Source organism: Podarcis muralis, chromosome 16 (assembly GCF_964188315.1).
Source record: "Podarcis muralis chromosome 16, rPodMur119.hap1.1, whole genome shotgun sequence".
Lineage (NCBI taxonomy): Eukaryota > Metazoa > Chordata > Lepidosauria > Squamata > Lacertidae > Podarcis > Podarcis muralis.
In genome coordinates this window covers 1,009,013-1,025,935 of record NC_135670.1, presented here as the reverse complement: position 1 = coordinate 1,025,935, position 16,923 = coordinate 1,009,013, and the positions used below count along the sequence as shown (strand labels likewise).

The 16,923-nt window shown below is 41.5% G+C and overlaps 2 protein-coding genes across 2 annotated transcripts; both read left to right on the top strand.

The window, feature by feature from the left end:
- Positions 1–2,186: 2,186 nt before the first annotated feature.
- LOC144325839 (vomeronasal type-2 receptor 26-like) lies at positions 2,187–3,914 on the top strand. Its single transcript, XM_077920550.1, has 3 exons — positions 2,187–2,228; positions 2,772–2,898; positions 3,013–3,914. Exons 1-3 carry the CDS (start codon positions 2,187–2,189, stop codon positions 3,912–3,914), a joined length of 1,071 nt encoding a protein of 356 aa, XP_077776676.1.
- Positions 3,915–5,373: 1,459 nt separating this feature from the next.
- LOC114587012 (vomeronasal type-2 receptor 26-like) lies at positions 5,374–16,742 on the top strand. The gene is made up of 6 exons (XM_077920612.1): positions 5,374–5,588; positions 7,524–7,815; positions 9,405–10,265; positions 14,154–14,381; positions 15,534–15,660; positions 15,841–16,742. Exons 1-6 carry the CDS (start codon positions 5,374–5,376, stop codon positions 16,740–16,742), a joined length of 2,625 nt encoding a protein of 874 aa, XP_077776738.1.
- The last annotated feature ends 181 nt before the right edge of the window (positions 16,743–16,923 follow it).

The following is a 16,923-nucleotide window of genomic DNA, read 5'->3' as shown; positions in this document are numbered from 1 at the left end:
AATGTTCTTGTGAGATCAACATGCATCCATAAATGGAGTCAAGAAATTCTCATGGATTTGTTCTTCAAGCAGATACTTGGGATGAACCATAACCGTTTGATCTAACTCTCCAATTCTTCTGGGATTGATTTCTTCCTCCAGATTGCTTTCTGCGTATTAGCTCCAGTGAGAAGCCCAGAGTTGCAGCCCCAGACATTCTACCGAACGGTGCCCAATGAGAAATATCAATATGCAGGGATTGTCAGGCTACTTCTACATTTCCAATGGACATGGGTAGGAATTATGGCATCCGATGATGAAAATGGAGAGACCTTTATGCAAAGCTTAGTGCCAATGCTTCCCTGGCATGGAATCTGTACAGCTTTCAATGAAAAACTACCAGCCTTATCTCGGGGCATAGTTGATAGCAGTTTCTTGGAACGCATTCGGGCCAAGTCCTCTTTCCTGGTGGCCTCAGAAGGTCACATATTAATTATGTGTGCAGAACCTGAGACCATTACAGTTGTGAAATGGATGCAATATTTCTTTTCATTAGCTGAAGATGTTGCAGAGATGTCTACAGGCACCGTGTGGATTTTGACAGCCCAGTGGGCTTTCTCTTCAGAAACAATGCAAAGGTATTATGATATACAAGTCTTTGATGGTGCCTTGTCTTTTGCAATTCACACAGAGAAAGTCCAGGGATTTAAAGAATTCCTTCAGACCCTGAACCCCAACTCTCCAAATGGAGATGGGTTCCTGCAGGCTTTTTGGCAACAGGTATTCAACTGTTTATTTTCTGCTTCCAATGAGAGCAAGGGAAGCACAAAGACCTGCACTGGCCATGAGAGTCTGGAGAGCCTTCCTGGGCATATTTTTGAAATGACCATGACTGGCCAAAGTTACAGTATCTATAATGTGGTTTATGCCATTGCACATACTTTACATCAGATGCACTCATCCAGGTCAAAACGCAGAATGATGGCAGGCGGAGGTGGGCTCGATCCTCAAGAACTGCAGCCTTGGCAGGTAAGATTTGCTATTCAGAGTAAACCTTTGCAAAGTTTAGGGGGGGAAAAGGATGATTACCAAGAATTAAGAATATGTTTGAAAAAAATTAAGGTTTGTTTCTACCCATGGCTGCCCACCCGTTCTGTCCACCAACACCAACTATTTTCTAAAACCTGCATTTGTTTTTGCACTAAAGAGGAGCATACAGTGGTACCTCGCAAGACGAATGCCTCGCAAGACAAAAAAACTCGCTAGACGAAAGGGTTTTTTGTTTTTTGAGCTGCTTCGCAAGACGATTTTCCCTATGGGCTTGCTTCGCAAGATGGAAACGTCTTGCAAGTTTGTTTCCTTTTTCTTAACACCGTTAATACAGTTGCGACTTGACTTCGAGGAGCAACTCATAGAACGCGGTGTGGTAGCCTTTTTTGAGGTTTTTAAAGACTTTGGTGATTTTTGAAGCTTTTCCAAAACTTTCCCGACACCGTGCTTCGCAAGACGAAAAAAATCGCAAGACGACAAAACTCACGGAACGAATTAATTTCGTCTTGCAAGGCACCACTGTATAGGGCTATTTTCAAATGTAATTACCTGGTCTGTTTTTTAACTCGCTTCTAGTGATGTTCATTGATTATAGTGAACCTGCAAGTTAAGTTCATTTATGTTGGTAGGGAAAAGTAAATAAATAAATGAGGAGGAGGGAAAACCCAAGAGGAGCTTCTCTCCATTTCTTTGCCCCCTTCTCCCTGCACACCCGCCTTGCAGGAGGGGCAGTTCCAGGGCTTTTTGACATGGCACCATTTTGCCTTTGCACATTGCCCCCAGAGCTGAACCCTCAGGCAAGGGGCAGGCCACCTGTACTTACTAGAAATACTTATGTTCTCCAAATGTTGTAGACTGCACAGTTTTGGACTTCTTTGCATTGTGTGAAATACATTGATGGATACTTCTTGTTTCTAAAATCCATAAAAGCTCTCCTTTTTTAAACTTTGCCTTTGTTTTCTTCTGCCTAGCTGCACTCGTTCTTGAGGAGTATCTCCTTCAACAACAGTGCTGGTGACTTAGTGTCCTTTGATGAGAATGGGGAGCTAGCAGGTGGATTTGATATTATTAACTGGGTTATTTTTCCAAACCAAACCTTCTCCCGAGTGAAAGTAGGAAAGATAGTTCCACAAGATTCACAAAATGTAGACTTCAGCATGGATGAGGAAGCCATCACATGGCACAGATCTTTTAATCAGGTGGGACCAAAGGTTTTTGAAAATGAGTTATTTTTATTAAGAATTGAAATAATAAGGTTAATGTAGAAAATTTAGAAAATATTGTTTAAGTATAACCCAAGTCTGAGACATGAGTGGCGCTGTGGGTTAAACCACAGAGCCTAGGACTTGCCAATCAGAAGGTCGGCAGTTCGAATCCCCGCAACGGGGTGAGCTCCCATTGCCGACCTTCTGATCGGCAAGCCCTAGGCTCTGTAGTTTAACCCACAGCACCACCCGCGTCCCGAGTTTAATATATGTGCTTCCTATTTTACCTTCTCTCAACTCCCTGTATTTCAAAGTCTGTTGTCTTCTCTGTCCTCTCTCCATCCTCCATCTTTATGCAGATGAAAAATTTAGTATCCCTTCTCATTAACTCCCAATATTTACATTACAATATATTTATGCATACAACACACCTTTCTGGAATAATGTTAATCAGTCAACTGATCTCTTCTCTTTGGTTAAAGCTGAGTTGTTTACAAGGCACAAGAGAGCTACATTTTCTCCTCTTTTTATGGCTAGGTGCTGCCCCTTGCCTTGTGTAATGATCGCTGCCAGCCAGGCTACAGCAGAAAAAAGAAGGAGGGGCTGCCATTTTGTTGCTATGATTGTGCTTCGTGTCCAAATGGGATGATTTCAAATCAAACGGGTAGAAGACATCATTTGCTACATCTTAGGAGTGGTTAGTTTTAGGTGTGTGAGCCAAAAAATGGTCTCCTTACTCTTATTTGTTGAAACTCATCACTCATTTGATTTTCTTCAGATATGGATGATTGTTTCCACTGCCAAGATGACCAATTTCCAAACAAGGACAGAGATCAATGCCTCCCCAAACGCCAACATTTTCTTTCCTACGCAGAACCTTTAGGGTTCCTTTTAGCTTCCTTGGCTCTGGCCTTTTCTCTGGTCACAGCTTGGATACTTGGCGTCTTCTCCAGGAATGGGGACACTCCCATTGTCAAAGCCAACAACCGGGACCTCACCTACACTCTGCTCCTTGCCCTCTTGCTCTGCTTCCTCTGCTCCTTGCTCTTCATTGGCCAGCCTCACCCAGTCAGCTGCTCTTTACGACAAGCGGCCTTTGGCATCATCTTCTCCATTGCTGTGTCTTGTGTCTTGGCCAAAACCATCACGGTGGTTCTGGCTTTCATGGCCACCAAACCAGGATCCAGGATGAGGAAATGGGTGGGGAAATCTCTCACAAACTCTGTGCTTCTTGGCTGCTGCTCAGTTCAAACCAGCATTTGTGCTGCTTGGCTCTATACGGCTCCTCCATTCCCAGATGTGGACATGAACTCTCTGGCGGGGGAAATCATTGTGGAATGCAACGAAGGTTCTGTCGCGATGTTTTATTCTGTCCTGGGTTATCTGGGATTCCTGGCCATGGTCAGCTTCACTATGGCTTTCCTGGCCAAGAGGTTGCCGGACAGTTTCAACGAAGCCAAGTTCATCACCTTCAGCATGTTGGTGTTCTGCAGCGTTTGGCTGTCCTTTGTTCCCTCTTATCTGAGCACCAAAGGAAAGCAGATGGTGGCTGTGGAGGTCTTTTGCATCTTGGCCTCCAGCGCAGGTTTGCTGGGTTGTATCTTTGCCCCCAAATTGTACATCATTCTTCTGAGGCCCGACTTGAACAGCAAAGGCCACTTGATTCTGAGGAGCAAATAGGAATCACCTTGCGTTGATGCTTTTAATTTTTGCATTGTTTGCTGGCATTTATTGGATGAAAACCAGAGAAAGTAATTCCTTGTATTTATCAACACTCATCCTTTTAACCTTTTTCATTCCCAACCTACATCTGTAATCAATAAAGCTGAGAACAATTTTTAACTCCATAAGGTTGTTCTGCCAATTTGTTATCCTGCCAATACACTGATCTTCCATTCATTGGGTGCTAAAGGTATATCCCTTCATGGGGAGAGATCTTCAGTGTGAAACATGTCACTTCTGCCAAGGCTATAGTTTCAGTCATCATCCACCTGTAGATACACATGTATGTACACATCCACCTGGCTTCACAATGTGAAGTTGCCACATTTCCAAGTGGGGCTTCAAATCATTTGAATAGCATTTATTATCCACTAGTACTCATTTGCCTACAAATGAGACCCAGATTCTCTGAGTTTATCTTCTCCATGCAGGACAGATAGAAATGGGGAATTAGTAGCTGGATTGTATGTACAGTGGTACCTCTGGTTACAAACTTAATTCATTCCGGAGGTCCGTTCTTAACCTGAAACTGATCTTAACCTGAGGTACCACTTTGGCTAATGGGGCCTCCTGCTGCCGTCGCACAATTTCTGTTCTCATCCTGGGGCAAAATTCTTAACCCGGGGTACTACTTCTGGGTTAGCGGAGTTTGTAACCCAAAGTGTTTGAAACCCGAGGTACCACTGTAATAAATTGGGTCTCCCATGTCCTAGTCAAACACTGAAAAATATTGTCTTTCCATATGGTGTTAGTTAATGTAATGCAATTTTTTGTTGATAAAATGGGTAACGTACTTGATTTAAAGGTTATGCAAAGGGTTTTGTTTGTTTGTTTTACCTCTTTGAAAAATCGGCTGTAAAGCATTTATTCTTTTATTATATATTTTCACCTTAAGTAGTTTTCTGGGTAACCTTTTTTCTCTTTTTTGCTGACTCTCCATAAACTCTTATTGCTCTCCCTACTGAGGAGGACCACCTGAGACTTTGGCTGTGATGTGATAAACATGCTCCCCCCCCCCCAAATAAAAATCACTGAGAAGCTGAGAAGAAGTCTCCTGTAATTATCAAAGTAATCACAATCATTTCTTTGAGTCTCTGGGGAGTTCCAGTAGCTGCATGAAAACGATGAATCAAGACTTGCAGATACTATTAATATCTCCTGTGATGTTCAGACTTTGGCCTTACACCAAGGGCTCTGTCAGACTGATCACTCATTCTTTTCCCTGCAAAAATCTGGCTTTCGTAACCATCGCAGTGAGACTTTGCTGCTCAGTATCACTCAGATGACAATGTGCAAAGAGATGAATTGTTGCCTAAAAAATTCCCTGCAACATGGTAATATTTGCAGTCTTGGTATTTCTGCTGCTGCCTCAGACTGTGTGCAAGTTTCCTCTTTCTCCTACCATGCCCTGTGCAGAATGGTACTTTCCATGATGTTGGCGTCAGTGCTGCTTCCGCCAGATGAGTGCAAGGCTGCTGTTGCTCCGTGTTCCATCAGTGACCCTCTTCCTATTCTTCACAAATATTTCCAGTCTGGAGATCTTGTTATTGGTGGCATTATGTCTCAAATCCATATAACTTCAAGCATAGCCTTCAATGAACCTCCTACACCTGAACTCTTCGATGACATTATGTAAGGGTGTGTGTGTGTGTGTGTGTGTGTGTGTGTGTGTGTGTGTGTGTTTTAAAAACTGTATTGTATATCTGGAATGAATATTTTTCTGCATTTGACATATGATGAAGGTGATGCTCATTACACTAGTGGTCAAAATTGTGGAAAACTTTAGGGAAAGCTGTATTTCTAAGTTTTGACAGCTCATAAGAAAAGTTTAAAATTAGAATGAACTTCTACAGTATATCATTAGAAAGGTAATCTAATGCAGAATATAATGCCACAAACTGTGTTGAATAGCCCTGACCTGAATCCAACAGAATATCTGTGGAGCTGATTGAATAAACTTTTTAGTCAGAAGCAACCAAAGAATAAAGCACATATTTCATATAACAGTCATACAATCTTGGTTTCACATTAAAACGCCTGGTGAATTAAAATCTTTGCTTTACTCCATGGGATGTCATTGCAGAGCTGCAATTGCAGCAAAAAGTTTCTACACTAACATAAATGGTGAAAAGTTATGAAATGCCCTTTATCATGGTTTTGTGTGCATAACTTCTTTTATTTGGCTATTTGCTTCCTTTGGTGATCACTCGTACCTGAGTAAGATTGTCTTCCATGAAGACAGTCTTAACAGTGAATCCATATGTGACTGTGGAGTTCAATTCTGTATTCTCATGGCCTTCCACATTGAAGACATAGATTTCTGGACGTTGATCACGGTGAGGGTTTGCTAAACATGCCTTCCTCTTAGCGTGTTTCTCAATTTCGTCCTGAGTTCGAGTGTCTTCAAAGTCCATGGCACCTTTCTTAAAAGCTGCTCTCCAATTGGAGCACCAGCATTACGCTTTCCATTCTTGAGTTTGGAATAGAGTCGTTGCTTCGGAAGACAATAGTCAGGCATCCGCACAACATGACCAGTCCAATTGTTGATGTTGATGTTGAAGAATCATTGCTTCGACACTGGTGATCTTTGCTTCTTCCTGTACATTGGCATTAGTTTGTGTGTCTTCCCAAGTGATGTGTAAAAATTTCGAGAGACGCCCTTGAGGGAATCTTTTGAGGAGTTGGGGATGGCGTTTATAAGTGGTCCATGTTTCACAAGCAGACAGTAAGGTTGGTAGTACGATAGCTTTGTAAACAAGCATTTGGGTTTCCCTGCAAATGTTCCAGTCCTCAAGCACAATGCAGGAGAAAGCCCACTTGCAAAGTCACAAGCGATGCTGGATTTTGGCATCAATGTCGGCCCTTGAGGAAAGATAACTGCCCAGGTGGGAGAAGTTATCAACACATTCCAACGTTACACCATTGAGTTGGATTTGTGGCACTGCATAAGGGTTGTTTTGTGCTTTTGGGTGCAGCACTTTGGTTTTTGGGATCTTGAGGGATAGGCCAAGCTTTTCATAATCTTCTACAAAGACACATACTTTCCAAAATGTTTTCACAATATTGGCCACTAGTGTATGATGAATACTACCACCCTCCCCCCCCCATGTAATTCTGAGACCTGGGGGCAAATCTCATAATTCAAACTCACTTCTGCAGTGTGTGGTAACCTTCTTCTTCTTATATGGTAGGCTTATACCAGTGTTCAGTTTTTTAAAGAAGTTTGCAAGGCAGCATAGAATGTAACATCCCCATTCACTTTGTTAAGGCTTTTCGCTCATTTACCATGGTGAGCGAAGGATTTCTTATTTAATATTTGACTTGAAGCAAAGCCAAGTGGTAATTCATTCAGATTAGAGGTGGATTTATTATAAGTTTTTGGTAACCAGACTTTGTCCTCCTCTTCTGTAGAGGAAAACTAGTAGCAATCAGGGCCAGGCCGCCTGTGACGTGGCAGGAGTTAGATGTTCAGCACAGCGAAACATCCAGGGTTGTGTTTCTATATATCCCTACACTTTCTATGTTTGTGAATGTGAATTGTTATGCACTATGTCGCTCTCCATACAGACCAATGACACAACTCTACCAGCATATCCTGGCTTTGGCATTTGCTGTGAAAGAGATAAATGAAAATCCCCAAATATTGCCCAATATGTCTCTGGGTTTCCACATCTATAACAGCCATTTCAGTGCAAGCTGGACCTACCAAGCCTCCATGGAACTTCTCTCTAGCCAAGAAAGACTCCTCCCCAACTACAAGTGTGATGTTCAGGAGACTCCAAAGGCAGTCATTGGGGGGCCAAAACCTGATTTATGTCTCCACATGTCAACCATCCTGTCTACGTACAAGATGCCAAGAGTAAGAGGTCTGCATGGGACATGCGTCATCAATGAAAGCCATTTATATTTGTCTCTGAATAGTCTCATTGGGTTGCATGCTGGTAATTGAATGGCAAATAATGGGTTTATGTTGGTATTTTTCAACCAAAAATGCAGGTTGTGGAAAATATGTCTGCTTCAGTTCCACACCTCCTGAAAAACTCAGGTGGAAGAATTCCTCATTGGACACTTTACTCCTGTGTAGGACTGTAACAAAACGTCTACTGCCTGTGGTAGCACAACTGGTGTTTGCTAGGCCTGCTGAAATATTACTTAAATATTTCCCAATATAACTATAACATTCCAAATCAACAGAAATAAGTGATATTGGAATCCTTCTGAAGCAGACCCCCCCCCCTCTGTAAAACTCTATAACCACCGTGGGTTATCTAGCATGTGTGAGGTAAAGGTCAACTTCAGGCAGAAGTTGAACAAATAAGAAAGATTTATTTTGCAGCATAAAGTTGGTAGGACAAAAGATGTATCAGGAGATAAAAGTTCTTTCAGGAAACATTTAACTTATTAATATTCAATTTAGTGTATGTTACGGGCTTCAAAACAAGGTAGTGAACTTAGAGCTTATTTAAAATGGCGTTTGCTTATTTTCAGCTTGATGTTACAATTGGTAAACAATCAGCTCATTTCCATTTTTCATTAATTCAGTTTCTTAAACCTCATTGCATAGGAGGTACAGTTTCAGTTTCAGTTCTTATACAAGATAGTATTTCTGTCCGTTTCCCCACCTTCTATCAATCCCACTCCTGAGCTTCTCCAAATAGCACAACAGCCCCAGGGGATCACCCCAGTCCTCTTAAGGGTTTGGGTGTCTTCTCTTTCTAGGAGATCTCTCCCCTCCTAACTGGAAGGAGACCCATGCAGACGGGATCCTGCAGAGGTGCCATCTTCTTAAGAGGAATGAGGGGGCCCCTGTGCAATGTGGCATGACGTCATGACTTAATGCACATGATGTCACACAACATCCTGACGTCATGCGTGTGATGCCATGAGGATCTGGATGCCCCTTGAATATTGGTGTGAATGAAACTGCCTCGGCCCCTAGGAGTGGTGTGAATGTTGGAAATCACAACATTATGATAATGAGAAGGATGCCCAATATTGCAGAAACAGATGATGCGCCAATACAAACCAAGGCAAAAGTTTGGATTAGAACAGTCCAGGTGGATTTCATATCATAACCTACGCAAGGGTGGTGGGAAATAGCTTTCCTCCGTGGTTCTCTATCCTTCGCAGTTAACTCAAGGAATCATTATTAGGAATTTTTTCTGATGAGAAAGCTTTATCAGGGTTTTCTGTGAACAAGCATTTATTTACCTGTTCTTTCCTGTATCCTCTTTTAGATACAGCAAATTCTGCCATAAACATAACTGCAAAATTGTTCTATTTGATGGAAAGACATTTCTGTTCCCCAAACAGTAGATTCTAAAGTATCAGAAATAAACAAAAAGCTAAATTAATATGTTGAAATTTGCTTTTGAGTCTAACTGGTGTTTTGATATCATCATTTTTTATCACCTTTCCTCCCTTGATTTTAACAATGACCCTCTTCAGCTCATCTATGGCTCTTCTCCTGTGACGAATGATGACATGCAAGCCCTTTTCACCCACTGGATATTCCCAGATGGGACTCAGCAATACGAGGGGATCCTCCAGTTACTGCTGCATTTCCGTTGGGTGTGGATCGGTGTGCTTTTTGTCCATGGTGACCCTGGAGAGAGATTTGTACAAAATGTTCTCCCTATGTTTGCCCAGAAGGGTATCTGCTTTGATTATATAGAACGATTCCCCACGGCTACCTCTTCCGGTGAATTTGATGAAATGGTGGAAGAAGGTTCGAAAACAATGAACATTCTTGTGGGAAGCACTGCCAATGTTGTAGTTGTGCATGGTGAAATTCAAACAATTATGATAATGAGAACGATACCCAAACTTGCAGAAACGAATGATGTGTCAATGCAAGGCAAGGCAAAAGTCTGGATTATGACAGCCCAGATGGACTTCACCTCATTTCCCTTTCAAAGAGGTTGGAACATCACATTCCTCCATGGGGCTCTATCCTTTGCAGTTCACTCTAAGGATCTCCCAGGGTTCCAGAAATTTATTCAGATGAGAAACCCTACCTTGGAAAAAGAAGATGGCTTTCTCAGGGTTTTCTGGGAAGAGGCATTTAATTGTGGCTTCCCTGACCCTGCTTCAGAGAAGAAAGATGACAAATTCTGCACTGGGGAGGAGAATATTGAGAGCCTTCCTGGGTCTGTTTTTGAAACGAGCATGACAGCCCACAGCTACAGCATCTACAATGCAATCTATATTTTGGCACATGCTTTGCACACCATGCAGTCCACCAAATTAAATTGTAGAGCAATGGCAGGTGGAGCAAGGTGGAAACTTACAGATCTTCAGCCGTGGCAGGTAAAGTTGTCTTCCAGTTAATACAGATGTCTGTAATCAACACTGGAGCTGAGCTAAAATGGGGACTTCTCCTGAGTACCTTTGTCAGTAGGGGAAACCCATTCCACTTTTCTCTCTGGGAGGAAGTAACTATCCACTAATGGTTAGGAAAACATAGTGGATGAAATGCTGCCATCACTTTAAAGTGGGTTCACTTGTCCTTTGAATAGCAAAATATGGCTGTAGATTGCTAGATACAAGATATCATGTCTGGAAAGTGATGAGCAGCTTATCTACATAGCTTCTCCACCTATCTAAAGGAACATCCTGTCTAATATTTGTGGTATAAGTTCTATGAAATGTAGGGCTCTTCTTCTTCTTCTTCTTCTTCTTCTTCTTCTTCTTCTTCTTCTTCTTCTTCTTCTTCTTCGCTTTATTCAACTTAGTAAAACGCAACACCAAATCGAAATTCACCATATATGAACCACAACAAGAAAGTTTTAATACTTGTTATGATAACATAGTCTTCAAAATCTTCCACCAGACTGATCGACTTCCCGTCTACTCCAAATGCTTTTATTTCTTCATTTACTTAGTGCACTAGCTATCTCAGTTTTCGATATTAGCTTGGCATTGATATTATACTTCTTTACGCTAAATCATTTCAGTACAGAAGTTATTCGAGGGCTGCCACAGACATTGTATTGTTACAGCATTCTTTAATATATCTTTTAAATAAACACCATTTGTTTATAAATATTAGGTCTGTGTTGTCTCTTATTTTTTCTGTTAGCTTAGTCAGCTCTGCATATTCCACTAGCTTTTGTTGCCACTCCAATTTTAATGGTATGTTTTTGCCTTTCCAATTTGAAGCTATAAGGATTCTTGCGGCCACAGTTGCCTATAAAAATAATTCCCTTATGGTCTTTGGTATATCAGGACCTACTATTCGAAGGAGGAAAGCCTCTGCTTTTATTTTAAAGAAGAAGAAGAAGAAGAAGAAGAAGAAGAAGAAGAAGAAGAAGAAGAAGAAGAAGAAGAAGAAGAAGAAGAGTAGTAGTAGTAGTAGTAGTAGTAGTAGTAGTTTGGATTTGATATCCCACCTTTCACTCCCTTTAAGGAGTCTCAAAGCGGCTCACATTCTCCTTTCCCTTCCTCCCCCACAACAAACACTCTGTGAGGTGAGTGAGGCTCAGAGACTTCAGAGAAGTGTGACTGGCCCAAGGTCACCCAGCAGCTGCAGGTGGAGGAGCGGAGACGCGAACCCGGTTCACCAGATTACAAGACTACCGCTCTTAACCACTACACCACACTGGCTCTCTTGAATGAAACCCTGAACATTTTCTTAAGTTCCATATAGATCTCATCTCAAAACACTCTATTTTTTTTTTTACATGTCCAGCACATGTGCAACATCAAACCCACTGCTTCTCCACACCTCCAACATTGATTTGATATGTTTTTGTACATTTTCGATAGTTTTAATGGAGTCATGTAACAACGATACTGCATTTCCAAAAAGTTTTCTCTCAATATGTAGCAAGCAGTGAATTTCATGTTAATTTTTCCAGTCCTTCATTAAGATGTTGTACCCAAAGTCCTGGGCCCATTTTATCATAATGGATTTAACCTCCTCCTCCTTGACTTCCCATGTACATTTTAGACAAAGTTTTCCCGTTTGAATTAATCAGGTCTTCCTCTAATCTAGAAGGTTCTGTCGCAAATCCCTTTCTTTTATCGGCTTAAAATGTTTCAAATAATTGATGCTATTGGAACAAGTCTGTCAAGTGGTCTCTTATTTCTTCAATTTTTTTGAGTTTTAGTTGGTTCTCTTCTTTGCGTGGCAAGGTCCCAGACCCACCTGGGAAGTGGAATAAAGACACATGAAACAGTATTTTAGGTTAATGGGTGAAAAAGGCCACAACTTTATTGGTTACGGAATGTGAGTGGCATTGGCTTAGGCATGGGAAACCACACAACTATATCTAACTCCTGCACGTCTGCAGGAGTCTTGGAAGGGATAACCACCAGTAGGGGGAGCCCTGCTGATGCACATCAATGAGGAACTCCCCCAGGGTCATCGCTAGGGTTCATGCCATGGCCCTAGCCCCCTGTCTGGGGCTTTGGACAGAGACCACACCCCCAGATTCCTTTAAAGGAATACCCTTAAATTAGGAGGGGTAGGCTACTACCTCCCATCACTTCCAACCAAATACTCCAATGCCTAACTGCCAAACCTTACAAAGTTGTGACAATTTGCTACGAGGTAGGCAAAAAACCAAATGGCCAGTGCCAATTTGTCAAGTGGGAAAAAATTCTGACCAGGCCCTTTGGACAACCAAGGCGATCAACCGAGGTCCGCAGCAAGGTCAGGAGATAAAGAGCCTAACCTAAGGGAGGGAGGGAGGGAGAAAACAGGACGAGTCCTCGGCCACAGGCAGTTTAAATAGCCCGTGCCACACCCCCAGACCATCAGGATTGGATGACCTAAGGATGACGTGGACGAGGACCATCCAATGGCGCAAGGGCTATCCCGCCCTGTGCACGTGGGAAGGGCTGGCTCCCAGCCCACAACGTCATTTCCCAGGGAATGGGAAATGGCTTTTTTAAATAATACCTTATATGTGGGCCAAATCTCTTTCATATTTTTTCTTTTTCACAGTATTTGCCTCTGGGGGGATATCCACCAGGTGTTTTAGGTTCCAAGAGATCTCTGTATCTTGTCCAAACCGAATACAGAGATTTTCTTATGATATGGTTTAGGAAGTTCTTGTGAATCTTTACTTTATCATATGATAAATAAGCGTGCCAACCATACCGATTGCCTTAGTCCTTCAAATCTAATAGGTCAGAATCTTCTAATGTGTACTGCTCTCTAATCCAAGTTAGGCAGGCTGCCTCGTAGTATAATTTAAGATCCAGCAGAGAGAAGCCCCCCTTTCCTTGATATCAATTAGGAGTTTATGTTTGATCCTTGGTCTCTTTCCCTGCCAGATGTATTTTGAAATGTCTCTGCCATTTTTGAAGGCAGCCATTACAGGAATTTTTTGAAACAAAAGGAGTATTGTTCGTAGCACATTCATTTTTATGGTGGATATCATTCCCCAAAAACACATTTTCACTCTACTACATATATCTACGTTTCTCTTGATTTCAGTCCATGTTTTTATATAAATCTCTTGAAATATATAGATAATTTTTGAGGTTATCCATATTCCCAAGAACTTTACTTTTTGACAGATTCAAGATTTTTTCCAAATCTTCTCTTTGTTATATTGTTAAGTTTTTAACCAGGAGTTTTGTTTTTGAGCTATTAAGTTTAAATCCCACTCCCTTTTCAAAGTCTTGGATTATTTCTAATGTCCTTGATAAACTCTCTTTTGGGTTTTTGGTCACTACAGTAAGTCTTGGCCTGAAATTTAGGCCAAGACTTACTGTAATTCTTTAAAGAACCACATCTTACCTCCACAATGAACATTGCTACAATTGAAATTAGCCTTCACAAAACATTTAAATGAATATTGTGTTCTACAATGTCCCTGTTTTGTATATCCTCATGAGCAGGGCTTTTTTCAACCAGAACTCGCTGGAACTCAGTTCTGTTCCCTCTCAGGGGGGCGCCATTCCATTCCAAGGGAACGAGGGAGGTGTTTGTGGTGAGTTCCAGCACCTCTTTGTCTAGAAAATAGCACAGCTCATTAATTCCTTTTTCCTTTTTAGCTCCATCCATTTCTGAAGAAGAGACTCATTAAAAACACAGAGAGAAAGACACTAACATACATATTTTAAAGAGACCATGAACTATACCTCTTAAATGCTAAAGATAAGCACTCTATTTGTACCAATATTATTAATATTTAATCATTTTTGGCATCTTCATTTATTGCTTTTTTCCCTCTTCAAACTTAGCTCCACCACTTTCTGGGAAGAGTTTCATTTAATAATAGTGTTGGGGAAGAAGTTTCTTTTGACCAAAATGCAAAATTAGTAGCTAGATTTGATATAGTAAATTGGGTCACATTCCCAAATCAGTCCTTTCTGAGAGTCAAAGTTGGAACAATGGACCCACAAGCTCCCCCAGAGAAGAGGTTAACCATTCATGATGAGGGTATCATGTGGCCCAACTGGTTCAACCAGGTAAGAATTTATTCAAGGTTTTCATTAGTTTTTTGCTCAGTGTCCCAAAACTGCCTCATTGCAACACATTGATTCATCAATTATCAGAAGTGGACTTAATCTGTGAAGGAAATATCAGGCTGTAGCACTGATAAAAGGAAAGCTATCTTGTTTCTATGTCTATTTGCAGAAGTGTCTCAGCTAGAAAGAAAGTGTCACTAGTCAATGAAATTTGAGGAAGCCCAGCATGTCTTTTAATTAATATAAACATTATTATTGTTCCATCCTTCATTCTCAGGATTGTGAACAGGCCCCCCAAACCATTCTGGGTCTGGCCCAGGGAACACCTGGGGCCAAAATCAACTTCTTTCAGACATAATGGTCAAAAGCAGAAAGATTTAATCTTTCTAGGAACCCACTGTGAAGAAGACCCCTGCAGCCTGCAGGACTGGACCGCTACTCAGAAGCTGGTGAATGGAGATTTCAATCCAGCTCCATTTGACTGCACTCATGTGTCCACCAGCTTGGAACAAGCACACATATCCAAAGTGCAGTGTGGGGCTATTAGAAAGTTCTGATGCAAAGAGCTCTGTGCTGATTTTTGCAGAAACTGCCTGCCTTTCCTTCAGAATCAGCCCAATTCATCTTGGGATTTGGCCAAATCTGTTCCACAGCCCTAATTTGTACCCCACAATTACTCCAGGCACAGTCAATCCATTATTTAAACTTTCTCATTGGTTTGCAGCATTATGGTAAAGATACAAAACACATTCCTTTACATTGGCTTCAGAGTTAAATGATTAACAGTGAATGTTCACAGAAACCCCAGGTACAAACCAATGATTTTTAGCGCCTGGCTCTGCAAAAGAAAATTGTAAGACACATGCAAGTGATGAAGAAGGTAACTCTGCAAGCAAATATTTTCTAATTTGATAAGATATTGCCATGCTAATCTCTGAAGAAGTTCACTTACCAATATGGTTTTCATAAAGGCAAAGGTACTGGAGTAATGGTAGAAGTTCCAATGCTACAGTTAGAGCAGGATTTAAGATCATCTTTAGATAAAACAAAAAATCCAAAACAATCTATTACTTAACTATCATGTTTACTATTAGAAGATAGGTCAGTGAGATGCAAACTCCTAAACAATTTCCTTCTTTCATTTATGAACAGGCACAACCCACTTCTCTGTGTAATGAGAATTGTCATGTAGGTTATAGAAAGAACAAGAAGGAAGGAAAGCCATTCTGCTGCTATGATTGCCTTCCGTGTCCAGAAGGGAAGATCTCAAACAAGGAGGGTAAGGAATGCATGACACGTTTTAATTTTACCTGTGCATCAGAAGCTCCTTTCTCTAGTGGGAAAACAGTATGGAAGTAGCAAGTATACATTCTGGCATCTCTTAGATGCACTGTGCCAATTTCGTGACAAAAGACCTTTTTGTTTCACTGCGATTTCTTTATTTCTTTTTCATTTTCAGACATGGACGACTGTTTAGAATGCCCTGGAGATCAATATGCAAACAATGAACAGGACGGCTGCCTCCCCAAAGGCAAAACTTTCTTGTCTTATGGAGAACCGTTGGGGATCAGTTTGGCCACGTTGGCCCTCTTCTTTTCCTGCATCACAGCTTTGGTGCTTCAGATATTCACAAAGCACAGAGATACTCCCATAGTCAAAGCCAACAACCGCAACCTCACTTATATTCTCCTCCTTTTCCTCCTCCTCTCCTTCCTTTGTGCTCTGCTCTTCATCGGCCAGCCTCAGGAAGTCACCTGCCTCCTTCGACAAACTGCTTTTGGCATGATCTTCTCAGTGGCAATTTCTTGCATCTTGGCCAAAACTGCCATTGTGGTTCTGGCTTTCATGGCTACCAAGCCTGGGTCCAGCATGAGGAAGTGGCTGGGGAAACAACTGGCCAGCTCCATTGTTCTTTCCTGCTCTTTTATTCAAGCCACAATCTGTAGCACATGGCTGGCAACTTCTCCTCCTTTCCCAGACGTTGACATGGACTCAATGACTGAAGAAATAATACTAGAATGTAATGAAGGCTCCACTCTTATGTTTTATTGTGTCCTGGGATTCATGGGTTGGCTGGCCATGGTGAGCTTCACAGTGGCTTTCCTAGCTAGAAAGTTGCCTGACAGTTTCAATGAAGCCAAATTCATCACCTTCAGCATGTTGGTCTTTTGCAGTGTGTGGCTCTCCTTTGTTCCAACCTACTTGAGCACCAAGGGCAAATACATGGTGGCTGTGGAGATCTTCTCCATCTTGGCCTCCAGTTGTGGGTTACTGGGCTGCATCTTTTCCCCCAAATGCTATGTTATTTTACTGAGGCCTGAGCTGAACAGCAGGGAGCAGCTAATAAGAAGACAGTTTTAAATAATCCAGAAGTCTGAATCATGCTTGTAATTCTAGGTGTCTGTTATTTCTGTTTTATTTACATGTATGTAATTAGAAATCTGGGTTACTCATGTCCCTAGAAATTAAACAATCAACAAGTTAACAAATAATTCAGGAATTAACAAGTAAACAATAAAAAAGATTTGGAGCGACCCTAAGA

Excerpts from the sequence above, each read along its gene's own strand:
- LOC144325839 (XM_077920550.1), top strand. The coding sequence starts at position 2,187 with ATGGATGAGGAAGCCATCACATGGCACAGATCTTTTAATCAG. Across the intron at positions 2,229-2,771 it reads GGCACAGATCTTTTAATCAG|GTGCTGCCCCTTGCCTTGTG; the intron begins GTGGGACCAAAG and ends TTTTATGGCTAG. Across the intron at positions 2,899-3,012 it reads GATGATTTCAAATCAAACGG|ATATGGATGATTGTTTCCAC; the intron begins GTAGAAGACATC and ends GATTTTCTTCAG.
- LOC114587012 (XM_077920612.1), top strand. The coding sequence starts at position 5,374 with ATGGTACTTTCCATGATGTTGGCGTCAGTGCTGCTTCCGCCAGATGAG. Across the intron at positions 5,589-7,523 it reads GAACTCTTCGATGACATTAT|ACCAATGACACAACTCTACC; the intron begins GTAAGGGTGTGT and ends CTCTCCATACAG. Across the intron at positions 7,816-9,404 it reads CTACGTACAAGATGCCAAGA|CTCATCTATGGCTCTTCTCC; the intron begins GTAAGAGGTCTG and ends GACCCTCTTCAG.